Source organism: Lepidochelys kempii, chromosome 1 (assembly GCF_965140285.1).
Source record: "Lepidochelys kempii isolate rLepKem1 chromosome 1, rLepKem1.hap1, whole genome shotgun sequence".
Lineage (NCBI taxonomy): Eukaryota > Metazoa > Chordata > Testudines > Cheloniidae > Lepidochelys > Lepidochelys kempii.
In genome coordinates, this window is record NC_136380.1 from 259,435,429 (window position 1) to 259,461,963 (window position 26,535).

At 47.9% G+C, this 26,535-nt stretch overlaps 1 protein-coding gene across 2 annotated transcripts in view; it reads right to left on the reverse strand.

Moving 5' to 3' along the window:
* Positions 1-3,926: 3,926 nt before the first annotated feature.
* The window catches only part of PDGFB (platelet derived growth factor subunit B), a 29,793-nt gene continuing 7,184 nt past the window's right edge, over positions 3,927-26,535 (reverse strand). Inside the window, exons 3-8 of one of the 2 annotated variants that reach the window (XM_073326753.2) lie at positions 14,484-14,580; positions 11,446-11,526; positions 10,228-10,427; positions 8,314-8,455; positions 7,731-7,894; positions 3,927-6,373 (exon numbers count right to left, since the gene is read on the reverse strand). In XM_073326753.2, coding sequence (XP_073182854.1) covers positions 7,758-7,894; positions 8,314-8,455; positions 10,228-10,427; positions 11,446-11,526; positions 14,484-14,580 — 657 coding nt within the window. In that variant the 3' untranslated portion in view covers positions 3,927-6,373; positions 7,731-7,757. Of the gene's footprint in view, positions 6,374-7,726; positions 7,895-8,313; positions 8,456-10,227; positions 10,428-11,445; positions 11,527-14,483; positions 14,581-26,535 lie in introns of both variants that reach the window. The other variant, XM_073326746.2, reaches the window with a different exon arrangement.

Here is a 26,535-nt window from a genome sequence, read left to right on the forward strand (position 1 = left end):
TAAGTTGAGAAATGTCCAGGGCCTTGCCATGCTCACTTGGTCATGGGGAGATTACAGCAGTCAAGGGAGCGGTAGAATGTGGTCATGGGTTGTGTGAAATTAAGTGATGAACAGCTGTCTGGTTGGGGTTTGGTGTTTTTAGTTTTTTCTCATATTTTCCTCATTTTCCTTCCATCTTTCCCTTGTTCTCTTCCCCCCCACACCCTTTCACACAGAGACATGGACATATTTTCAGACAGATATAAACAGACACAGAACTCAGAAGTCATTTCTATACTAAGAGCTAGTGTCCTTGAAGCCGGATTGTGACCCCTTACCAACCCTGGAGAACACTTACAGAACTAGTTCCATTGATGTAAATGAGCCCACTCATGTGAGTAATTGATCACCAGTGTGAGTTAAGAGGACCACAATCTGGCTCTGAGGTCCTGAATCAGGAAAGCATCCCTACTCAGGGCAGCATGTAAGCATGTGCCTAACTCAGCGGTTCTTAAACTCTGGGTTAAGACCCCAAAGTGGGTCGGGTACCCCATTTTAATGGGGTTTCCAGGGCCAGCATTAGACTTGCTGGGATCTGGGGCTGAAGCCAAAGCCCAAGGGACTCAGCCTGGGGCGGCAGGGCTCGGGCTCCACCTCAGCCCTGTCATGGTGCAATGAAGTTTGAGAACCTCTGCTTTTAAGTATGTGTTTAAGGCCCATTTCTAAAGAGGGATAGATTTAAGCATGTAATTAAGTGCTTTTCTGAACTGGGGCCTAGGTGAGGAAACTGTTGCGGGAAGGGTGATTGGGTGTAATTAGTTGCATCCCTTGTCTTTGCAATGATTTCAGTATTGCTAACCCTGAACACTGAAAAATCATCAGATTGGCTGAAAATTCACAAGTTTTAAAAAATAATACATTTGGCAGTCTTTTTATTTGCCTTATAGGTTTTGAGCCTTTGGGGTGCACGCAGGTCAAAATGTCAAGCTTTTTTCCACAACCACAAGGGCTAGAAACAAATGAAAGATGACGATGATGATGATTGATCTGTATTCTTGTGTAATCACAATCTACCAGGAGCTGAGGCTTTAAGTAAAACATCAGCTGTCATAAGACTCATGATAAAATCGTGAGAGCTGGCAACACTGGTTTTATGTGTCCATGCAGCAACTCCACCAGAGCTATTTTTTGGCACATCCCTATACAGCACTCCTTACAAACTTGAACCAGTAAATCCTGGGACTTTTGAATTGCCCATCGTACCCAGCACAATTGCTGGGAGCTCATTTCTACTTTCTGGGATGGCGTTTGGAGGCCTGACTATGCCAGTGCAGCATCAGTGCTGTGGTTTCCTCTCCTCACTGGAGAGAAAACATTGTACACTACACTAGTTCAATTAGTCCTGAAGTAAAAGCTTATCCAAGTTTCTGCACCCAAACATTATAATCAGTTCTAGGACAGCTGTTATATATGGATGCCAGGCATTGAACAAGTGCTGTAATGTCAAAAGCGTTCTGAGTAATGGTTTCGTGCAGCACTTACTCATTTAGGAGTAGCTGGAGCTATAGATAAATGTTTGCTTGTTGTCACTCTTCCAGATGATTTTGTACCAGTCTGTTTGAACTGCTGTAGCAGTGGCGTGTGTGTAGAGGACAGAGAGGGAACATGTCCCATCCTGGGCTTATGGAGTGGGAACACAGCCTCCCCTTCTCCCACAAGTGGGGGTACAATCTGCATGGATCTGACCTGAATTCTGAATGCCCGATTCTTCATTGCCTTGCATGCAATTCCCATCAACCCAAGCTACTTGAAGTCTCTCAAATTGTAAGACTAGCCTGGAGAAGTCTCATGAGAAAATGCCTGTTCTTACAGGAAGTCCAATCCCCATTTCTAGACCAAAGCACTTTGCATCAGCATCATCTCTTAGATTTCACTAGCACTTTCCACTCTGCTAATCCCAATGTGCTGTAGAGAATGCAGGTAGGGGCCATTCACCTACCACTGAAGTAAAGCTTCATATAGGAGGAGTGTAGCAATTGTCCTACACCTTTAATGAACAGTGCCCGAATAAGAGATGAACTTTGGAACACTGGAATCCAGGCCCTTTATTTGGAGGTAGCCTCTGGATTGGGGACTATATAGAACATTGAGCTCTTTGGATCTGCCACCTAGGGAGTGGAAAAAGGAGCTCCCACTTGGGTCTGTATACCTCTGTGTTGAATATATTGGTTGTGCTTGGCTCCGTCAACCAGAGCAGTGGTTTTCAAACTGCAGATTGCGACTCAGTACTGGGTCGCAGCAGCTCTGGTCAGCACCACCGTCCAGGCCATTAAAAGTCCCATTAGCAGTGCTGCCCAGCTAAGGCTGGCTAGTCCCTACCTGTTCTGACACTGCGCTGCACCCCGGATGTGGCCAGCAGCTGGTCCAGCTCCTAGGCAGGGGGTCATGGGGCTCTGTGTGCTGCCCGAGCACTGGTTCCACACTCCCATTGGCTGGTTCCTGGTCAATGGGAGCTGGGGGGTGGGGCAGTGCCTGCAGGCGAGAGCCATGCAGAGCCACTTGCGTGCCTCCACCTAGGAGCTGGACCTGGCTGCTTGAGGAGCACAGCAGGGTCCACAGTGCCAGGACAGGCAGGAAGCCTGCCTTAGCACCCCCATTGGGCTGCTGACTGGGAGCCGCCTGAGGTAAGCCCGCACCCCCAACCTCCTGCCCCAGCCCTGAGTCCACCCCAAATCCGGAGCCCCTTCCTGCATCCTAAACCCCTCATCTCTGGCCCCATCCCCAGCCCTGAACCCCTCTCAAACCCCTCATCCCCAGCTCCCCTGGGTCACGGGCATCAACAATTTTGTTCAACTGGGTTGCTAGAAAAAAGTTTGAAAACCACTGTACCTGAGAGCAGGTAAAGGGAACTGAGTATTAATTAGTGAGCTCAGCTCAATGAGCTGGTGGAGTTTCAGAGCTGTCAGGCCTTTTCCTGTACATGTGGTTAGACTGTAAGAAGAGGCCAGGGCCGTTAAAACTGTGATGTTCCTGTACTACATTTAGTCAGAAACCACAACAGGCAACACGAGAGTATTTTAGGAAGGAAAGGGAAGAATAACTTCTCTAAAGTGCCAGGGAGATTGTGGGGTAGCATGGTGCAATTGTACACAAGTAGTTGCAAGAGAATTTTGAATGCTGCTTCTCCAAGACTCTGAATTACTCTTTTAGTTAGTGAAGCAATTGTTCCACATTGTTTTACTAACTAAAACAGAGCGGGGGGGCTCAGGGAATAGAGAAATGGGGGGTGATTTGCCAGTTCATAGGGACATTCCAACAGTTCTCTGTAGAACAGCCCAGATTGAGGCAGCTGTTTGTACCCACATGTGTGTTAACTGCACTGTAGCATGGGGCAGTGCTATGACACATAGGTGCCAGAATGTGCAACCCCTCCCTTACCCAGTGGAAGGGGAAACACTTTGGCCTTCTGAACCCTTATGTGAGAAGAGCTGTAGATGTCTAGACGATGACTAAGGGGGGAATATGTCAACTGTTTAGGAGTCTATGAAGAATGTAAACACCAGAGAGGAAGAGGAATTGTTTTGAGTTGCTCAAAGGAGTAGAACCTGGAATAATGGGATGAAAGTGAGCAATGGGGAAGTCTGGCTGGGCATCAGAAAACATTGCTAAAGGTGAGATATATTAGAATGAGAAGTCCCCAGCACTTGAGTCATTGAAAACTAGACTGGACAAAGTACAGAGGAATACACAGGAGGGAAAAACCCAGCCCTGGCTGGCGGCTGGGGTGGACTAGAAAACCAAATGTGAATGTTCAGTCTCTAGTTGCTGCTTTTATAATCTCAGTTGAAGTGCAGGAGCTGGGATTCTCTGTCTGACCTCTGATCACTTTTTGCCTTTTTAGTTTTGCATACAGAAGAAACTTAACACTTTGTTGACAGTTTGGGTGTTTGTTTGTTTTTGTATTTTTTTACAACTTTAAATACAGTACTGAGTATAAATTAATCTTACATTAAAATAAAAAAAAGCAAAAAAAAAAAAAAACCTCACCAACTTTACAAACCACAGGAAGGAGATTTTGGAGCAGGAAAGCAAAGTGTCTTAAGACTTGAGAAGTCATGGGGTGGGGTAGGGGGAATGGAGCAGAGTGCAAGAGGCAGAGAAAGATGTTGGCAGCAAGCGAGGAGCTCTGGGCTTGAGGTGAGGGGAGATCTAAGCCCCTGTCTGATGAACCGCACTTCCCATCCTGCTGCATCATCACCTTTCTCCTGCTGCTAGTCTCCCCATGGAACTTCTGCCTGCACTGAGACCTGAATTTGGTGGATGGGACCTTTACTACCAGGGCACAAATACGAGGGTGGAATTACCTCCAGCCTACTCCTTGTTTCCTCTGTCCCAATGTGTATGCTGTACTGAGTGACCATGAGAGGGGTTATTCCCTGTGGAGAGGGTACTGCATATTTTCCCCTTTTTCTGCCTCATTCTCCCATGGGAGAATGATCACAGTAAAGGAAATGGAATAAGGAGAGGCAGCTGGGAAAGTTATAGCTCTAACTTGCATTGTAAGCTCTTTGGGGCAGGGACAGTTTTTGTTGTTGTTGTGTGTTTATGTTGTTTTGTTGTTGTTGTGTTCTGTGTGCACAGCACAGTGGTCCATGACTGGGTCGTCTCCTGCAATACATATGATAAATAACAATGTCCTAATAATTGTGTGTGTACAGGTGGTCCCTATCTGAAGAATCATTCTGTCCTCTGCCACCTAGACTTCTACAGCTCTCGAAGATGTCCGTGAAGGTCAGGACACCAGTCATCAATGCTCTTTCACCACAGGGGATTGTTTCTGTTTTTAATCACTGTTGTGAAGTAGAGGTTCACTTTCTCCCCTTACCCTCACCCCAAACCCCTTCAACTGCCCAAGAAATTCCTTGGATCTATAGTGCTTTTGAAACTGAAAAGAGCTTTAATGTAAGTTAAGGAAATCCTCGTGTGTGTGTTTGAGAGAGAAAAATGGGGGAGGAAAATGGGAGAACCAGGGATGTAGAGACGGAGCGAGCAACTGAGAGTGTGATATGAGAAACATCCATGAAAGGGTTATTCTGCTCTCAGATATTTCTGCATAATATTATCCTGCCCTCAGGATCACTGGTCAGCCAGTTACAGTTTGTTCTGATGAAGTAATGTTTCTAAGCCTGAATTTCGTTGGTTGATTGTGTTGTCATTCTGTATCCTGCAGGGGAGTTGTGAGCAGGGGGCAAGAGAGTGAGGGTCATTGCTCTGTGCACCCCATTTTGCACCCCACACACCCTGGGTAAAGCCGTGGAAAGTTTGCTTTTCTTCTAGCCCACCTGAGCTGATGCACAAACATGCCTGCAGATTCCTCCCACCGTGGAATAAATCCATTTTAAAACCAGATAGATATATATATATATAGATATATATATATATACACACATACAAGTGAATTAAACAATAACCCAAGTCCCCAGACTGGAAAGTCGAACCTCTACAGCCATGTGCAAAGACAGCATCCTTTGTCAGGGGGCCAGGAGAGGGGAGAATGATTCTGCCAGCTGTCCACTCCTTCCCACTGCCCCAAAAGTCTTCCAGTCTGCACCAGGGGTGGATGGGATAAATGCATTTTGCTTTCATTTTTTCTGTTCCCCGAGATGTTGTACATTTTAGTGGTTTTTAAAATAATATATACACACACACACACACACAAAATCTGTCCAGACGGGACAATAAAAGTCCTTAGTGCATTTTCCATCATTGGTTTCCTCTCTTAATCTGAGGTCTGACTGTTTTAAAACATGTCCATCACAATCATTGATCTCAGCCAGGGTCCCTCACCCTCACCAAGAAGAAGAGGGGAAAGGAAGAAAATTGCTCCCATTTCCCCCCCCCATTTTTCCCCCTCAAAGGAAAATTGACCCATTTTTCTTTTTCCCATTTGCTGTTCTATCGTCTGCAGTAGGAAAGGCATCATCCTGTTCCAGTTGTGATTTTTTCTTTTTTTTCCTAATGTTTTTTCTTTTTTTGGAAAACTTTAAAATGTTTTTAGTAAATGAAGAGAGGGAAATCTAGGGAGAAGGTCCGGTCATGGAAAGGGAAGCACCATTTGCCGTCCGACTCGGGCACCGAGACAGACCGACAGAGAGGAAGAGTTATCACTCTGAGGACCCCATGGGGGCAATACAGCAAATACAGTAAAACCTGCCAAGAGCGACCACTCATGGGAGTTAGCAAAAGTGGTCACTTGTAAGAGGTGGTCTCTCTTCAAAGGTTTGCACACCAGACAGTGGTTGTGTTCTGTGGCCTCTGCAAGTAGTTGCTCGTGACAGGTGGTTTCTCTTCAGAGCTGATCTCTAAGACAGGTTTTACTGTATATTAAATAAACCTAAAAGTGAAACAAACACAGACACTGAATTAGAATAAGAACCCATCTCACTCTTCTATTCTCCTTCCTTCTTTGATTCTTCTATGATAATGTTTGCTTTAAAGTACCACTTTAATAGCACTAAGAAAAGGAGTACTTGTGGCACCTTAGAGACTAATAAATTTATTTGAGCTCACAAAAGCTTATGGTCAAATAAATTTGTTAGTCTGTAAAGTGCCACAAGTACTCCTTTTCTTTTTGTGAATACAGACTAACACGGCTGCTACTCTGAAACCTGTCATTAATAGCACTGGAGACCAAGCCACTGAATTCTTCTGGTTATCTCCAGGACAGACCCAGCTAAGCTTGGCACAGGAGCAAAAATAGCAGCACATCACCCTTGCATTTGGATTCTTGGGCAGGCCAGGGACCTAGAGGTGTATTTTTTTGATTAAAATGGCAGAAGAACCCAGAGCAGCCCTAGTGCTAAAGGTGGGGTTAGAAGACTCCTGGCTCCAAGTTTCTGTGCTCAGACCAGTTCTTTCACTGTCTCAAAAGGCCTAGCCTATTGAGAACCCAAGGCCTGATTCTCCTTTAACTCACACTAGCTTTACACCAGTGAAATTCCATTGGAGTCCATGGAGTTACTCCTGATTTACATCTCTGTAAGTGAGAGAGTCAGGCCCCTAGAATTGAAAGGCTCCAGATTTAATTCCAAGACTCCAGTTCTCCTGTTGCTTTTTTTTAACCTTTGTTATGCTCTCAGACTTCCTGTTAGGGCAGCAAGACTCATCAAAGTGCTGCTCCTTTTCTGTCCTTCCACCATTTTAACCAAAAAACTAAAAAAAGCAATCCTGCAACAGAGACTACAAAATGGACATTAATTCTCCATTTCCAGTGGAAACTCAATCCATGAAGGAAGATCAGAGCGAGCTCCACATAATAGACAAATAATATGGTCTCCAGTGGTTTTTTGATATAGAGAGGATGGGCTTGCTCAGCTTTAAGGGAGGTGGTAGAGTGGGACTCAGTGGTAAAGTGGGATTAATGCATAAACCTTTCACCTCTGCAAGAATGAGTTCAAATGTGATGAATCATAAGTGGGATGAATTTGGTGAGTACCAGGCTAGTCCTGTTACTTCATTAGATCACACAATTTGGCACTATTGGGCATCTTGGCCCTACACTGGAATAACAAGAGCTGCAGAACTGAGATACCTGGGCAGGCTCAGGGCTGAAGTCGCAGCAGGTGCTGTGGGTAGCAATTGAGGTGCGTAGGCAGTGCTTGTGTGTGGGAAGGGTATTCCCCATGACTAGAAGAGCAGACTGGCTCACTTCCCAAAGTGCACCCCCTCCTGTGGCAGTTGTTATTACCTGCCTTGCACTCTCTCCCTGGCCAGCACCTCTATGCTGTGAGGATTTCTTTCAGCACTTTCTTATCATGGACATGCTTGAACTTCCGATGTTTTCTCTTTCGTGCTGGCAGCCGGCGCGCTCGTTGTCTCACTGAAACAGGGGCTGCAGTGATCGATGGTGACTCACCTGCCAAAACAGAGATGGGAGTGTATCATGCCATGAACAGCAGCGGAGACAGCTGGAAATACCACTCCCTTCCCACCATCTCTACAGCAAGAGAGCCGAAGACCCCCTTCTTCCTTCCCCTCCATTCTTCCTCACGTCATCTATTCTCCTCATTTCTCCACTCTCCTTTTCCTCTCTGCTCTTTCCCTCTTTCCCATTCCATGCTTTCCTCTGTCTTTCTTTCCCCCTTCCCCGCCTCCATTTCCCCCCGTTTTTGCCCCTCTCACAAGCAACACTCTGGGCAGAATCTTCAGTCACTGGAAATCAGCAAAGCTCCATGGACTTCACCAGCGCTGTGCTGATTCACAGCAGCTGAGGCTCTGGCCCTCTGTCTCATCTTGCAGCATTTCCCTCTCTTCCCCTAATACCAGCAGCCTTACCTCTGTGTTCACGTGAATCTGGCCGACCACGACCGGAGGGCCGAGATGACAGTGCCTCACATCGACACTCCAGGTGATCCTCCAAGGGCACAATGGCTTTTTTGAAGTTTGGCTTCCTCTGGATAAATTCTATCTTGTTTACCTATTGGGTGAGAATAAAAACAAACCCATCTAAAATATAAATACAGCTACAACTACCACTACATCAATATGATTACTACCTTTATTTCTCTATTGCCCTTCTTCCCAAAGGGTCCAAAAGCACTTTAAAATCCACGGATCAAATCCAGGCCTGGTACAGTTTGGTGCAACTTTCACTGATTTCAGTAGAGTAGCACATAGCCAGGCAGGTCTGACTTTGGCTTTGTACACAGAGAATCACTTCACCCACTCCTGACTTACAGCTGCTTCTTGCATGAAACATGAACAGTGCCCAGAAACATTACACAACTGGGAAAAGAAATACAGAACAATGCTGGGTCTGATAGATTTGACAGAGGAAGTTTTGGGGTAGGCAGAATGTAATTAACTGAATTGAGATACTGGAGTTAAAACCGTTACTGTTGCAAAAAACAGCATGGCAGAGAGGAGAAATTCAGACCTGATGTAAACAAGCGCAACTCTACTAACTTCAGCGAAGCCACGTCTGAATTTGTCTCATGATTTTTAATGACTAACATGGCAAGGGGCTCACGTCTCATGTTAAGGGCAGCACGTCTGGCAACACAGTCCTCCCGGGAACCATTCTGCAGCCCTTGCATCACTGATTCAAGGTACATGTACAATGCAGCTGAAGGGTGTAATTTCCCGCTCAAGCAGATGTACACATGCTAGCTCTGATCGAGCTAGTGCGCTAAAAAGAGCCAGAGTACGTACCGAGGATCGTGGATGGGATGGTACTTGAGCAGCTAGCCCGAGCTGCTGCGGCCACACTATTATTTTTAGAGCACTAGTTCAGTCAGAGCTAGGGGCTGTACATCTTCCTGCAGCGGGACTTACACTTCCCAGCGGGGGCAGTGTAGCTGTACCCTCAGTGGGAAGAGCACCTCTTACTAGATCTCCGGCAGCACATCCTACAGTCCCTACGTTTGCGCTGGTGGTTTCCCATTCAAATACTGACCAGGCCTGACCTAGTTTAGCTTATCTAACAAAACCACATTCCCTGAGGAGGTCTGCGGGCTATAAATACTATCACTGCTTTGAGTCTGGAACTGAAATCCTCCCAAACCACTGGCCCTGGCAACATCACTCAACCAGTGATCAAACCTACTGGCTGTTTATCTTTCCTTGAAAGCCCACACGCTTCAGACCACACGCTGCTCACTAGACAAACATTTCCAACCACACAATACAGAGACTTCTGTCCTCAGAGAAGCCATTTCCGGGTCACTTTTCCTGGCTGACTTTTGCCCTCTCCTTTGCTTTTTCCACAAAAACAACTCCCATTTCTCCCCCTCTCTCTTATTTCTCCCTCATTCAGAGTGGCTTTTCTGAGAAAAGAATTTCCTGATAAAGCAGACACACACACACCAGCCTGCCCAGGGCCTGAGGGAATCTCTCACAGGTCAGGCAGAAGATTTGTGCGGCAGGATTATATTTTGAAATGAGCTGTCTGGGAGGAAGTGTGGAAACCACTATTAACTGAAGAGCTAGCATGATCAGAGCAAGAGGTCAGCTATCAGGTGTCTGTTTACAGCCGGGCTAGGCAGGAAGATCACAGAGGGGAAAGGAGAGGAGGAGGAGATGCTGTATCAGTTCGTGTGTTTGGGCTGAGGTGCATTGTCAGAGCGGTGATGGAGAGGCCAGCACTGTTGGCCCCTCACTTGTATGACTACAGTTGGTTTGTGTTTTTAGTGGAGGGGCCATGAGAGAAGGAAGCAAGGGGGAGGGAGAGGATAGAGGATTCTTGTGTACCTGGACATGCCGCACGTGGACCATTGTGGGGCGACACTGCATGTTGCGGTTGTTGCAGCACCCGGAGCACCGCTGCACCTCCACACACGGCGGCCACACCACGAAGTTGGCATTGGTGGAATCTACCATGCTCCGGGAGATTTCAAAGACCTCTGTCCGTGTCTTGCACTCTGCGAGTACTGCTGGCTCAGCATCTACCACTGCATATAGAGGGACCGAAGAGAAAAATGGTGAAATAGGTCTTCACAGGCTACTCCCAGAAACCTGATGCAACCCCACTAGGTTATCGGACAAAGGCTCACACTTTCCTGGAGCGACAGATATATATTCTTTCTCCATCCTGCACCCATTCAATGCCCCTCACTGTCTCCTTCAAAGGGCCAAGCATCCTGATGGTACATAATAATAACTACAGCTCACATCTCGGGCCGGAAAGGACAGGGGCTAGTCAGTGCTGCTGTGTAACGAGACAGAGTGATTTGCTGCAGAATGATGTCTCCTGCTTCCGAACACCAGCTCCTCTACTGCAGGTGCTGAACGCTTGGCCTCTGCAGCGCTGTCAGGCCCTGCTGGCCCCAGCTGGAGCCAGAGGATGGGACTGGGAATCAAAAAGTGCAAATAACAATTGCTAGGGCACCAGGCCTGGTCCATTATCATTCCGCTCTGTTGAATTATTTCAGCTAATTTCAATACTTAACAATTAATAGCAGTCTCTACGTTTGCTTAGGGCAGTAGCACACTCAGCAGAAACAGAGTTAGTCACTGACTGACACAAGACGTGACTACAATAGCATATCTAGTGCTTGTTTTCCAGTACTGGTACAAGCTATGAAGTGAATGCTAATGCAGACAGGGCTCAGGCATTTCCAACACCAAGTCCGAAGGCCCAGCCAGAGGAGGGCATTGGGACACAGTGCTGGAAATGCCTGCACCCTGCTGTCTGCACTACCCCGGCACTGGGGCAGTTACAGCAATGCTGAAAGAAGGAGACTACATTTGGTAGCATAGAGGCAGACATAGGCTCCATAACACAAACACACGTACGTGGCTAAATGCACATATGCACAGTGAACACACTTAAACACGCACAGGCACATTCATACACTCCTGGTGGACACAGATGCAGACTGTATATACCCATGTACTGTATCTGTATACCTAATCTCCCACTTACACTGAAACTCCTCCACAGAAGTTAGGTCTGAGTCTGTCACTCACCTAGACTTCGTCTCACTCGAGGCAAGTTTTGACCAGGATGGGCTCGGGTTGAGTTCAGGTCCAAATTGGAGCCATCCTCTTCTGCAAGAGAAGGACATAGCCAAAGAAGACAATGTAGAGGTTAAAAAAGTGAGGCAATGGTTTGGGCATCAAGTGACAGAGGAGGCAGAATTTGGGTGATTCATCGGTCTAGTTAATGCACTAGCATGTCCTGTCCAGAGTTTTAAGTTCAAGTCCCAGCTCAGGTAACAAGTGCAATGAGTGTGGGGAGTCTCTACATTTGTTCACCTCATCATACTGCTCCATTCACAGTAACTGGCATATCTCGTTAAAGGGAGGCCCAGGACTGGACTTGCAGAAGATACTCTAGGGCAAGAGTGAGATGCACTTTAGCAGAGCTATTTGGAATATAAGTGGCGTAGCGGAGGGAGTTGCAAGTCAAGATTCAGATGAATCAGCTGAGCTGGGCTGGAGGGCAAGGAGCAAGGCTGGATTAGCAGGAGGTGCTGCAGGTGAAACCTGAGGTGCAGTGGTAGAGTTGTGTGTTTGTCCTAGGACTGAAATAACAGAGGGTGCTACGGAGCAGGACTGAGGGGCACTGGCAGAGCTGAGTGGAGGACCCAGGACTGGAATAGCAGGGCTGCGGGAGGTCAGGATGCAGGTGCGTTAGATGAGGTGGCGGTGGGGTACTTGCGTTCTCTCTCCCAACCCACCATGCTCATTTGAGGTAATCAACTTTTTTGGCATGAGAATAGAAAAATGAGTTTAAGATAACTCTTCCCCTCTATTACTGTCAGTTAAAACTCAGGTACTGGGGGTAGTTGGGAAGGAGGGGAGGAGGACTGGTAGCAGTCAGCACAGTTCCCAGTATCCCCATCCCACTGCTTTCCCATAGGAAGTGCTGAACAGAGAAATTCTCAAAGTCTCCATGGGTTGCTCTAGTAAGTGGCCCCTCCTGAGCCCCAGACAACAGCAGTGTTCAGAGACAACTCCCACCCAGTGGCAGCTCTCTCCTTCGGTGGCCTGGTGTAGCTGCAGTGGGAGGCAAAATGGGCATCAGCCTCCAGGGAGTTATTGTATTAAAATGAATTCAGGACCGGGACAAGGCACTGGACTGAAGATCTCTCTTTATCAGGCACAACAGCAGAGCAAGCTTCCCACACCTATCACTCCCCATAATGCACTTCACCCCTGCCCTGGAGAAGGCCACTTCTTAAGGGTGAGAGGAGCATTTGGTCTCTATTCAGTCCACAAGTTAACAAGTCATCATTGGTGGATATTGTGATGTGAACACCTGTCTGCCGGCCTGCTGTGACAACACCAGGCTGATTTCACATAGGCCAGCGAAGAGTAATGACATGCAGTCACTAACTACTTGAGGGCAGATTGGAATCTGTAACTTGGGTATGAAAGCTTTCAGTCCCATATGTGATCCCCTGCGTCATCCAGTCTTTCCTAATCTGGGTTTAGTGTGGAACCAACTTGAAAGGCTTCATAGCCCATTCCCAAACCCCTGGTCTCCCAAGAGAATCCTGTTTCATTTCTTAAGCATATGAGTGGTTAGTCACTGGAACAGAAATGTATCCCTTACATAAACTATAGGACATGACAGACTACACACATCTTCTCTGTCTCTCCCCCTCCCCCCATCTTGCGTTCTCTGGAATTTTATCAGGCCAGGGTGGGGGTTGCCTTTTGCATAAAGGTTGAGTTGATGAGAAAAAAATAGCAACACTGTTGACTTGAAACAAATCTTCTATTGAAAACCGAGGTCCCCCTTCTCCCCCCCTTCTTCTTGATAGGCCATTGCTGCTGTTGCTGACAGGGGTGGGGACCCAGGCTTGCAAAAGGCAGTGCTTCTAATTTTGGAAGCTGCCCCATTGTGTGGCTCATGGACTCAGAAGAAGAACTGGGGGGGACCTCGTCGCCTCTTTTTAAGGAAAACAATAGCAGCCCACAGCTGGTTCTCTCCCCCCCTCCCAGACCATTTTGAAAGGGAGCGGGAATGCTTTTGAGAACGTGCCAGTGGTCCGACTGGCATAGGAAACAAAAGCAGGAAATTCTGTTCCCCCGTAGATAGTGTCTCGGCAAGGATTACAAAGCTACAAACAGACAAAACACAAGAGAGAAGGCGAGGGGGGTGGAGGGGGACGGGCGGGAGCAGAGGTTAGAATAGAATGGAATTCACTCTGAAGAGACCGTTTATAAATAAATTCCTGACCCAGCCTGGCGACCATGACACGTGGTCCTATTCCCACATGTGCCAATCCCTCCACACTTTGCTCCCTGGGCTGCTGCTCTGTGACTTCAGTCCTGGCCAGGTGTTCCCAAGCACTGCAAACTCTGAGCTATTACCCACAGAAAATGACAAAGCAATTCCAATCCCACCACCAGTTTAGTCAGCCTGACACAATCCCACATCCTTCTTCCCTTTTCTATCATCTCATAGAAGGACCTACCTGTGAACCAGTCCACACACCTGCCTATGCCCCTCCCTATCTATTCTACTTGGGGACCAGCTCTCTCATCCCTCCTCCCCCTGCACATATGCCCACCTTCTCCTAGATGAGTGCTATCAGTTCACCAGGCCACCTCCCAACCACCCACTAGTCTGTCTTTCTGTCTACCCATGGATCAGTCAATTCATCCACTTGTGCATCTCCTCAAAGCCCACTTCATCCATTCACCTGTGTGCCTTTGCATCAGCTCATAAGCTAGTTCACTCGCTCGCTTGTGCACCTCCTAATCTACTCACCTTCCACTCCAACCACCTCTCTGGGAATCTCCTAGTTCAGAAGCTTGCTTGGGTTTTTCTCAAGCTTCTCATTCCATGAACCAGGCTATTTAAATCTCCCCAGCACCCAGTCCTATTGTAACTGAGTTTTGCAGTATAGCTTGATAGACTGGCACCTAGAGAGTAACATGTTTTGATATTTAGAGTGAGTAAGCCTTGCCAGTGTACCTGATGGAAAAAGAAAGGTACTCCCACCATGAGATGTAAGGAAGGAAGAGGAGTGTTTGGTGTAGAGGAGATTTACCTACGGAGTCTATCTGCAGGGCACGCTGGAGGTCACTCCTGGAGTGCACCGAGCTGTCACTCATTATCTTGTAAATGTCTTCTGGGATGGGGTCCCCCTACCAGACAATAACAAAGTAGGAAACAAATGTTACACAGGTATTGAATGCCAATCCTGCACAAACAACTCTAATTATGGTGAGGAAGGGGAAGGTGGCAGTGGGAGGGAGAGGTAGGGAACCAGCCAAACGGAGAGAGAAAAGCTGCCATGAAAGTGTGGGATGGGAAATCTGAGAGAAGCGAAATGAGAGAATCTCTGCCTCTTACAAAGTGGTCTGCGGAATGAAGTCTGAGAATTGCTGAGCAATAGCATTACACGCTGAGGAGCCCTAAATACTTTGCCAACAGTCCGGGAAGTTTCATTATACAAGGATAGATTGTGTGACCTCACCAGGTGGCTGGCAGTCCTGGTGCATACAGTACTGGAGTTTTCAAAATATCAGAGAAAACCTTCCCAATATTTCCCTCTGTTATGAAACTCATTCATGATCTGTCAGATGTTCTGCAGGTTTTGTTTGTTTTTAAATCCCATTGGCCAATTATGTGCACATTTGGGCACTGTTAAAAAAAAGAAGTGGAAAGGGAGACTGACTCCTCTTTCACAGACCAATTTGCTACTCCTGTTTGATCCAGCAGTAAAGTCACAAACTCTGCACCACGACATCACAGTTATTTCCATGGTGCTGGGCTGTGATGTCATAAACATTGGATTTCAATGTCATAAACCTTGAATGCTGACATTACAAATGCCAGGTTACATGCCAGATTCAGAGCTGGTGTAAGTGAGTGCAATTCCATGGAGCTCAATGAAATCTCAGCCACTTATATCAACTCTGAATCGGTCCCTGGGACTGCCCTGCAGGACTACAGAGTGGAGGCATGGGAAAGCAAGTACTTATTAAAACACATTTCCAAAATAATAGGAAAAGAAACAGAAAAGTATTACTCAACTGTTCGGTTAGCTCCACGCTCTCTTTATTCTGGAGTACTCATGTGTGAAAAGTTGGCCTTTCAGCTGCTTGCCTAATTGGGTTGCTGTGCAGTGCGTGGTAGCTGAACCCCTGCGGGCTGCCCCGTTGTAACGGAGAGGAGAATTTGACCCCATGTGTTTATGAAATGTAGGTTGTTTTACTGTTTTATGATTATTAGTGAGATGCCTGTACCCTGGGTTCTGGTGAATGCTCTCTTAGCCAGATTATTCTTTGCTCAACTGCTTTCAGGGTGTAACATTTCATTTCAGTTTAGTGCTGGGGAAAGTGCCAGACTGATGACTCTAGAGACAATGAATCCTCTGTTTATCCACAGAGGAGGTACCACACAGGCAATGGCAATGCCAGTTTCACCCCACATGCTGTTGCCCCCTTCCCTGTTACCAATGGGCCTCAGGTCTGACCTTTAGGGACCATTTTTAGGGACGAGAAGAGAAGTGCAGTTTCCCAGCCCACTAAATCCTTGGACTCTCTACTGAGGCTGCCAATAAGAGAGCCAGCTAATGCCAGTTTTCATGGTGTTTTTTGTGATGTTGGCATCTTCCCACAAGACACACCGCGGAGAGGCCATAAACTCATGTCATTCAGGGGCCACCAAACAGCTGTCACATGAGGATGACTTCTGATAATTACCAAGCTGCACCTGGGTTGGAACCAGCGTGACCATCTTTTCAAAAGGCAAAAGCAGGACACATGCAGGAGCTCTGCCCCCCCTCTTTGGCCCCATCCCTGTCCATCTTCTTCCCCTGAGCTCCCACCCCCGATCCTCCTCTTCCCCCCTGAGGCCCTGACCCTTGGCCAGGCTAGGTCAGAAGCCGGAACTGGGCAGTGGTAAGAGCTGCCCAGGGAGCCTGGGCCACTGTGGTGATCCCCAGACCCTGCTGCACCTGCTCTCAGTGGGGTACAAGGGTGCCCGAGAGCAGTCTCCAGCCCATGCCCATGTCGCATGCCACCCAGGGCAGGTGGAGGGTCTGGGTCTTCCCCCACAGTGGCTGGGGCTCCCTGGGAAGCTCTTACCATGGCCTTACTCCAGGCTTATGGCCTGGCCAGGGGCAAGGCCTCAGGGGGAAGAGGGGCCTTGTGGTGAGGGAGGGCCAAGGCCCATCTCAGTGCCCCCTCCTCCCCCACCCCACCCCACACACACACCAGGAAGAGGCTGGTGCTGCCTCCGAGCCTCGGGCAGGTGCAGAGGGAATCCAGGACAAATGCTATCACAGAGTCATTCAACCCACAACCGAGACTTGAACTCTGCATTTCGGGACTGAAATTCGGGACAGGTGGTTACCCTAGTTGGAACCAGTGACCTAGAAGTGAAAGGCTCTGTATTCCTCCTGTATGGTACTATTTATGTATCACACACACTGGAGTTTATATTAGAAAACTGATTGTTTGTGAGTCCAAGTATTTGTAACCTGAGATTAGAATTGATTTTTAATGTTTTCACCTGTCAAGAAATGCATCTGTGGATGAATGTTGCACTGTACAGATGACTCTGGTCCTTCCTGATACTTAATACATGTAGGAAATTAGACTTTATTTTAAACTCTGGCACTTGCTGGGGTCAGCAGGCAGGTGCTACACAACTGCACGACTTTGGTGGAATTAGTGGGAAGAGGAGAGATGCGACCTTGCTAGCTAGGGAGGAGGAGGAGAGAAAACTGGAGGAGCATTTATGGATCAATGCTGTGCAGAGGAATTGCAAAAGCAGGCCCCCTCACTGGGGACCGGATGACAGGAATTAGCTCCACTCCCTGATCACAGAAGAAATTTTAGGTGCCAAGTTTTTCTTGTCGGAGATGCTATCAGTTTGACTAAAGCATGTCACCACACCCAGGCTGTAGGCCTCATTATTCTCTACCTGTATCTCTGAAGCAGCTCTGGGAGCGGGGACTGCATGCCTGGGCTGTGAAGTTTCTTACTTTCTTCCCCGTCACAAAGCCAAGTCTGAGAGGGACCTATGAGAGACTATGCCCGGGTTGTGAGGCTTGTTATGCTCTCCCCACCTCTCTGAGTTGGTTCTGTGTGAAGGGAATGCTCACCTAAGCTGTCCTAGCATCCCCATGTCACAGAGCCAGGGCTGAGGAAGTTCTGTGAGTAGGAAACTTCACATGCAGGTTACAGACGGACCCTTAGAAGCTAAGAAGGGAAGGCACACAGTGCGTGAATTACCAGCAAACACATCCACCTGATCCTGTGGTATGGCTTGGAGAAGGGTGGAATAGCAGCAGGGGGGTGGAGTCTCCCCAGGGGCCAACCAGAGCAGCCAGGGATTTTCCTGCAACTGCTGCTGCTGCAGCGGCTGGGGGGGTGGAATTAGTCTAGAGCAGGTTAATGATCTCCTTTTAACTCTGCGGTAGATCAAAGAAGTCTCTTGTCTTGATGGAGTCCTGGATGGCTGTCAAGTGCCTGAGGCCTGGCCTTGGGCCGCTGCAAGGCCTTGGAATTCCTACCCCAGTGATTTTGTTCCTCTCTCTGCTCCCACCCCGAGTTGCTTGCTTCCCTACGTTCTGTACTTGCATGCACAGCCGTCACACTAGAGACATGCAGGCAGACACACACAGACGGACGCATACACACTTCTGTGATTGTTTAACATTGTCACATGATTTTGGTGCTCATGAAAGCAAGGGATGTACAGCGCTGGGCAGGTACTGGGCAAGCCAGTGGGGTCTTTTCAGTGGTGGCTTTGCCTGCCCTGTGTTGAGTCAGAACAGTGTGATCTTCATGTACTGGTAAGTTCTAAGCACGTCTCTATTATGTGTCAGATTTTCCTCCCTACTTTCAGATGTCAGCAGCCTTAGCTGATGCAAACGAATCCACGTGCAGCTCTGCTAATGTTTTACGTCTAGCTCAGTCCTGTCCTACAGTCCCCTCTGGTATTCCAGTGTGAGACCCCCTCATAGCTCTGCCCATGCCCCTCAGTCCTGACCAGGAGCCCATATCTATTTCAGTCCTTGGCCCTCTGCTATGGCGAGATTTGAACCCCAAGATGCCAAGGGTGAAACCCAAATGCATTAACTCACTGTGACTCTCTCCCTCCCCTACACTTGTAGACATGTACACTGAGTAGGGCAATCTAGCATGGAGCCAACCCGTGTTGGGGTGGGGAGGGAAGAGGGAGTGCTGCAGAGGCCAGTTCACTGCTCTGGGGTTAGAAATATGAATGCCGGGCTGTTTGGAAAACTCAGGTTAGATTCCAGGTCCTATTCCCTGAGCCATCAGGAGCTGGAAGTGCTGAAAAGTGTTGTGATCAGTCTCTGCAAGGGCAGTGAATGGAGCATGCACTGCCATTCTGCAGTGATCCCTATGGCTAGTCATGGGTTCCAACAGAGTCTAGCTCATTCCTCCTCATTTAACAGCACGGTAAATGCATGGCCCCGAGGGAGCAAAGATTGTGAAACTGAGAGGGAGGGATTGAGAAAGACCCTTGGGGCTTGGAGAAAGAAACTGAGGACACTCCCAGGGTGAGGATTCCTCCCCTCCTTTTTAGGCTGTGATTCTGCACATCTGGTAGTGCCACATAAATGCCACACGAGAGAGGATGGAAGGGGAGACCCTCTGATTTGGGGGAGGAAAATGCAGAAAGGCGCTGAGCTCTCTGCTCTTCTCCCTGGGAAAGGGAGTAGGTTATGAAACTCCCGAGCCACCTCATTGCTGATCAGAGCAGAGGGATCACAGTGCCAGGGATGGGGTGATAGCCGCTGTGTCATTCTACCATGGTGGGTGCATGAAGGATGAAGAGCGCAAGGTACAAAAAGAAGAAGTTTCTCTTTACCTCAAACTCAGATTGGGGATGGTGAGGGGAGACACTGTGACATTCCTCAGCGTGGAGTAAGACGGGCGAGTCCCAGCAGAGCCTGGCAAGAGACTCATTCTGACTTAACCCCAGGGGCTGTTGGTTCCTTGGTTGGGCAGATACATTTAACCCTTCCAGTGCCACGCCCAGCCATGGGTAACCTCTCAGGAATCCTTCCACCCGTCTCCCAGGGACCAATTCTGCTCTCTCACATGTCAGGGAAAACCCCTTCATCTCTCCCAGAATCCATTCCATGTGGGCACAGAAATATAGTTTAGGGTCTGCTCCCTAAAACATCCCATTCAATCTTTGCTAACTTGATTCCAGTGACACAGTCTCGCCCGCTGTATTCTAACCATCTACTAGGACCAGTCTCACCCACCCATCCCCTGACATGAAGAGGAGGCATACAGTCCCCAGCCCCAAGCAACAGCAGCCTCTGGGCAACATAATGGAAGTATTTGCCCATCAGCACAACATGTATAAATAGTGTCGGAAATACCATAAGAGACAGAGTCATTCTCTCCAGGCCCACACATCAGCTGATGGGGAGAGATAGACCCACATCGATCACCTTGTCATTCCCATGGGCTTACCCCAGACATTTGACCCATCCTGAAATTCACTGCCATGGTTGCACCATTTCACTCCTGCAAGAGCCTCACTTGTGCAGGACAGTATAAGAGGCCTATGCCTTCACACCATGAAGATGTAAATTAGAGATGGGCCAAAACTAGGACTGTTTAACAGCCCCACCCCATTCTTTGTGAGATGGACTTCAAAATGTGCAGGCCCAGCCAACAGAAATTTACAAAAACCAAAGCCACGCCTGGTTTAGCCCATCTCTCTAAAGGTTGCAAGGCAATTATTCTGACCCACAGGGAAAATGCAAATAGGTTAGCATCCTTGCTTCCCAACTGGCAAATACCTTCCCACTTCCACACTCCCCTTGGAAGTGCTCCCAGGTCTTAAAGATGGGTGTGACTGGAGAAGTGGAGGGACCAAAAGGACTCCACCTTCCAGCTCAGATCTGTCCGAATCAGATGCAAACCCAGTGTTTCTAGTGACCCTCCCCCAGACATTGTCGAGAAAGATGTGAGTTCAGGATCAAGTAGTTCCTCCCTTTATAGGCAGTGAGGAATCATCGTGCATGCTGATCTTACAGTGCCTGCTATTAAGCAGTCAGTTAGGAGTTTCCGGAGCTTCTGCAGGTTGGTGGAGGGGGGAGAGTGACATGTGAATGTGGGTTTGGGTAGGGAAACTCCACCAGGGTGCTGAATGGAGTCAGGGGTGTGTCCTTTCAGGCAGGCGCCATCTTCAGCCTGGTGAGGGAGGTGAGAAATGCCATCACAGTCCCTCCAAAAAAACCCTACTGCTCAGGGCCAGCATTCCTGAGTTCTGACATCACCGGACAGTGTTAAAGCAGTGCCCAAACAGCGTGTGTGTCCCCGCACATGCACGTGTCAGTGCGCATGTGCACGAATACACCTCTCACAATGCATAGAAATGGGCACATTTCTTGTTTCCCCTCCCTGCCAACATAGATGATGTTTCATGGTTAGTGCGCGAGGCAGAAGTTACTCCCCTGCTCAAACAAACACAACCACTGGGCAGCCCACAGCACCAACTGCTTCCCTTTTGTGGTCTGGGTAAGAGAAGAGAGAGCCATGAGGAGTAAAGGATACATCATACTCTGCTTTATGTCCATTGCCTCTGCTGTGCCCACACAGGACAGACCAAAATGAGGAAAAGAGAGAGAGAAGTGATGCAAAGCAGGAGGCGATGTTTTGGGGAGGAGCATTCCTGTCTCCTGCCCCTGTCCCAAGCCAGGATTCAACCCATTTGTTTGTCATCTTCCCACTGGGTACACTTCCCACTGGGTACACTGGGTGTAGTTGCAGTTATGTGGGGGAATATTAGGGGTCTTTTGTCCCCCTCACTCCTTTGTGGAGTCAGATACTGAGAAATGACAATGCAGAGGCCTGAGGATCAGGGAGAGTCCCTTCCCCTCGACCACATCTTCCCTGGCAGGAAAAACAGCTCCAGGGTTGGAATGGAAAAGAGAGCTTGGTTTCCATTTGGGAAAATACAAAAGCTGCCCTCATCACACGTGTTCAATGGATCAAACTTGTCACCTGATCCCAGTTCCCATGGCATGTTTTCTCCTAAGCAGTCTACATGTATGGGGTGGATGGGGGATAGGTGAGGGGGTAATTGCATGGTGCATGTATGTGTGGGTGTATGTATGCTCCAGGAATAAGATGACATGTTTGCATTAGGGTGTCTCTATGGTGCACGGATGGGTATCTCTAATCTAATTTAATAGAACCAGCAAGATGTGCACATGCCTTAACTTGTTGTGTCAGGTCTGAATTCACTCTGTAGGCTTCTCAGGGCAGGGTCTGTGCCTTTACTTGTTTCTGCAAAGTGCCTTGCATACTTTGGGGGAGCTCAGAAATATAACAATAATGTATGTATGATGCGTGCATGTATGTATTTACATGCAGATTTGCATAGGTGTGTATTTGTATGATACATGCTTTGTTGGGGAGGGACTTGCATAGAGGACGGGGTGTTTAATGTATCCATGGATGTGTGTCTTTGCATGAGGCTGTGCGGGAGGGAGAGGCACAATTTGGAGGGCTTATTAGTTCCCAAGGCATTCTAGCACAGTGACAGGGCAAACTCTTTTCAACCAAGACAGCTTTAGCCAGGTCTCTACTTCCCTTAGAGCTGCCCATTGATTCCAGTTCAGAGTTTTTGTGAGTTCAGACAGGGGAGAAAAGAACTAGTGTTTGCTCATCCCCAGCCCAAAGATGCAGCCTCTTTGTGACTTTCCAGGGAAATGGGGGTTCTCCTGACTCTAATGCTCCATTTTCACTGAAAAATATGTCTCCTTTCTTTCCCATTCCCATTCCTGTCAGGCAGCTCTGTAGAGAAAGGTGTCGCTGAGTGATCTGACCATATAACTTCTGTTCTTTACTTTGACCACCTGTAGCCTTAGGTAAATCATTTAGGCCAAAAATTTCAAGCCAGGGTTCCTGAAGTTAGGCACCTAAAATCTTACATAAAATGAGGTATGGATTTCAGAGGTGTAGCACACCCACATTGATGCCTCTGGTTGTTGTGGCTGAATATCAGGCCACTTCTAGTTAAGTGTCCAAATGGGTGCTTAATTTTGAGCATCCAAGAGTCTGTCCTTTAATCCTTCCATGCCTCAATTTCCCTTCTCTAAAATGATGAACATAAGAACAACCATACTGGGTCAGACCAAAGGTCCATCTATCCCAGTGGCTGCTGCCTGATGCTTCAGAGAAAATGAACAGAACAGAGCAATTTATCAAGTGATCCATCCTGTTGTCCAGTCCCAGCATCTGGCAGTTAGAGGTTTAAAGACACCGAGAGCATGGAGTTGCATTCCTGATGATCTTGGCTAATAGCCATTGATGGACCTATCCTCCCTGAATTTATCTAATTCTTTTTTGAACCCAGTTATAGTTTTGGCCTTCACAGCATCCCCTGGCAATGAGTTCCACAGGTCGACTGTGCTTTGTGTGAAGTAGTACTTCCTTTTGTTTGTTTAAACCTGCTACCTATTAATTTCATTATGTGACCCCCTGGTTCTTGCCTTATGTGAAGAGGTAAATAACACTTCCTTGTTCACTTTCTCCCAACCGTTCATGATTTTATAGACCTCTATCATATTCCCCCTTAGTAATCTGTTTTTTATGATGAACAGTTCAAGTCTTTTTAATCTCTCCTTATATGGAAGCTGTTCCACACCCCTAATAATTTTTGTTGCCCTTCTCTGTACTTTCCCCAATTCTAATATATCTTTTTTGAGATGGGGTGACCAGAGGGGCGCACAGTACTCAAAGTGTGGACATACAATGGATTGAAATAGGGGCATTATGATACTTTCTGTCTTATTATCTATTCCTTTCCGAATGGTTCCTAACATTGTTAGCTTTTTTGACTGCTGCTGCACATTGAGTGGATGTTTTCAGAGAACTATCCACAATGACTCCAAGATCTCTTTCTTGGGTGTTAATAGCTAATTTAGACCCCATCATTTGTATGTATAGTTGGGATTAGGTTTTCCAATGTGCATTACATTTTGTTGCCCAGTCACACAGTTTTGTGAGACCTCTTTGTAACACTTTGCAGTCTGCTTTGGACTTAACTATCTTAAGTAATTTTGTATCATCTGCAAATTTCACCAACTCACTGTTTACCCCTTTTTTCAGATCATTTATGAATATGTTGAACAACACTGGTCCCAGTACAGATCCTTGGGGGACCCCCGCTATACCTCTCTACTGTGAAAACTGACCATTTATTCCTACCCTTTGTTTCCTATCTTTTAAACCAGGTATTGATCCATGAGAGACCTTTCCCTCTTATCTGATGACTGCCTACTTTGCTTAAGAGCCTTTGGTGAGGGACCTTATCAAAGGCTTTCTGAAAGTCCAAGTACTATATCCACTGGATCACTCTTGTTCATGTTTTTTAATCCCCTCAAAGAATTCTAGTAGATTGGTGAGGCATGATTTCCCTGTTACAAAAGCCAAGTTGACTCTTCCCCAGCATATTGTGTTCATATATGCATCTGATAATTCTGTATCTTACTATAGTTTTGACCAGTTTGCCTGGACCTGAAATTAGGTTTATAGACCTGTAATTGCCAGGATCCCCTCTGGAGCCTTTTTAAAAATTGGTGAGATCTTAGATACCAGTCATCTGGTATAGAGGCCAATTTAAGGGCATGGCTACACTTGCAGATGTAGAGCGCTGTGAGTTAAACCCGCCTTCGTAGAGTGCAGTAGGGAAAGCGCTGCAGTCTGTCCACACTGACAGCTGACAGCGCATTGGCGTGCCCACATTTGCGGCACTTGCAGCGGTATTGGGAGTGGTGCATTATGGGCAGCTAACCCAGCACGCAAGTGACTGCAACATGCTTTTCAAATGGGGGAGGGGAAGCATGACAGGGAGTGTGTTGTGTGTATGTAGGGGAAGAGAGAGTGCGTTTTTGGGGTGCTGAGTGTGTGTCAGCATGCTTTCTTGTAAGTTAAGACCTCCCTTCCCCGCCTCTCTCTCACTCACTCAAAGCAAACAGTAAATGTTTGCTTTTTCTCGGAGCTGATAAGCAGCCAGCTTCTCCCACAGGGAGCTTTCAATGGGCATTTCCGCATTCCTGCAGCCGATTTCACAACAATGACAAGAGTGGCCACTTGACTTAAGGGGATTGTGGGACGTTTCCGGAGGTCAATCAGAGCACAGTAATGCAACACCTCGTCCACACTGGCACTGCGGCGCTCCAGCGGGGGCGCAGCAAATGTTATTCCACTCGCCAAGGTGGAGTATCAGCAGCGCTGTAGCCACGGAGTGAGAGCGCTCTCCGTGCCTTGCCAGTGTGGACGGGGAGTGAGCTAGAGTGCCCAGGGCTGCTTTATTGAGCTGTAACTTGCAAGCGTAGCCAAGCCCTAAGCAATAGGTTACTACATACCACAGTTAGTAGCTCTGCAATTTCATATTTTAGTTCCTTCAGAATTCTTGGGTGAATACCATCTGGTCTTGGTGATCTATTAGTGTTTAATTTATCAGCTTGTTCCAAAACCTCCTCTATTTACACCTCAAACTGGGGCCATTCCTCAGATTCGTACCTAAAAAAATGGCTCAGGTGTGGGAATCTCTCTTGCGTTCTCTGCAGGGCAGACTGATGCAAAGAATTCATTTAGCCGCTCTGCAATCACCTTGTCTTCTCTGAGTGTTCCTTTAGCACCTCTGTCATCTAGGGGCCCCACTGATGGTTTGGCTGGCTTCCCGCTTCTGGTGGACTTTAAAAAAATTGCTCTTAGTTTCTGTGCCTTTGGCTAGTTACTCTTCAGATTCTTCCTTACCGGCCCAGGGTTCCACGCTTGACTTGACAGCGTTAATGTTCCTTTCTGTTTTTCTCAGGGGGATTTGACTTTAAGTGGTGTCTTTTTGTCTCCTAACTGCCTCTGTTGTTTAGTCATGGTGGCATTGTCTTGGTCCTCTTACTGTTATTGTTTTAAACTGCACTTACGGTACCCGACAGAGGGGCTATGAGGCTTCATTGGTTAAGGCTTGCCCAGTTCTTTAAAAAAAATGTAAAATGCTCTCTAGCTGCTAAGTATGATGATGATTACTTTCCCCCAGAGCTGTTCCGGATAAAGCTGTAGCAAGCCCGTGGAGGAGTAACCAGGAGTGTGGGGTTGATTCATCCTCATTAAAAGGAAAGAAACACTGGTGTGGTGGAAACTCCTGCAGTTGGGAGGGCGAGAAGGTGGAGAGAGTTTTGGGCCGAAATCCTGGAATGACTCTGTGCTGTTTTTTCTCAGGATGATCATCATCGTCACCCGTGGTGAGGAAGCCCTTCCTCCCTCCGCCTGGGTTTTATTTTGGTTTGGCTCTGGGGAATGAGACTGGCACGGTGAGTGACTGCAGCTGTAGAAAGGGTGGGGCCCGAAGTGCACCTGCCCCTCCCCCAAATAGGTGAGGCACGGGGGGGGGGGCGTCCTCCGCTGGCACCGCAAGGCAGGAGCGAGCGGAGGTGGGTGAAATCTGCATGACGACTCCCAGGAGCACGGAGAACAAAAGGAGAATTCTTTCCACGAGTTGGTGGTCAAAACAACCTGCCTTGGCTGGGTCCCAGCTTTCCATCTCGGCTAGGCTCACCTCCGTGTTAACCCTCTCCCGCCTCCCTTTTGCTATGTGCAGGGGGCTGTATTTTTTCATGGCGTGCTTGTTGATACTTGGCTGCGCCCTGCCCTGAGCGCTCTCTGAATAACTCTGTGGGAGAAGTACGAGTCCTCCTTACTCGCGGTGCTCCTCTCGCTCCCGGGCTCTAGTCTTTGCTGTTGCCAGCTCGCTGCAAGGAGGAGCAAACTCCGCCAACTTGATTTCTTCAGCCCCCCAGCTTTTTTTTTTTTTTTTGTAATGACTCTCCCCTGCAGCTGTGCATTTCCAGCCAACCTGCTGCAGCTCTCCCGCCCGACGTCCTGACCCTCTGGAGGTGCACTCTGACTCATACGGACACACGCCGCGCAGCATGCTCAGGGTCTGACCCAATTAAGTTACACGGGGGTAAGAGATATCGCAGCGTCCCAAGAGACGGGCACAACGTGTTTGAAGAAAGCTCTTGGGGTGGGGGATAAAACCAGGAAAGCAAAAGAGAGGACCTGGGTTCCTTTAAGAACCCTCCCCCT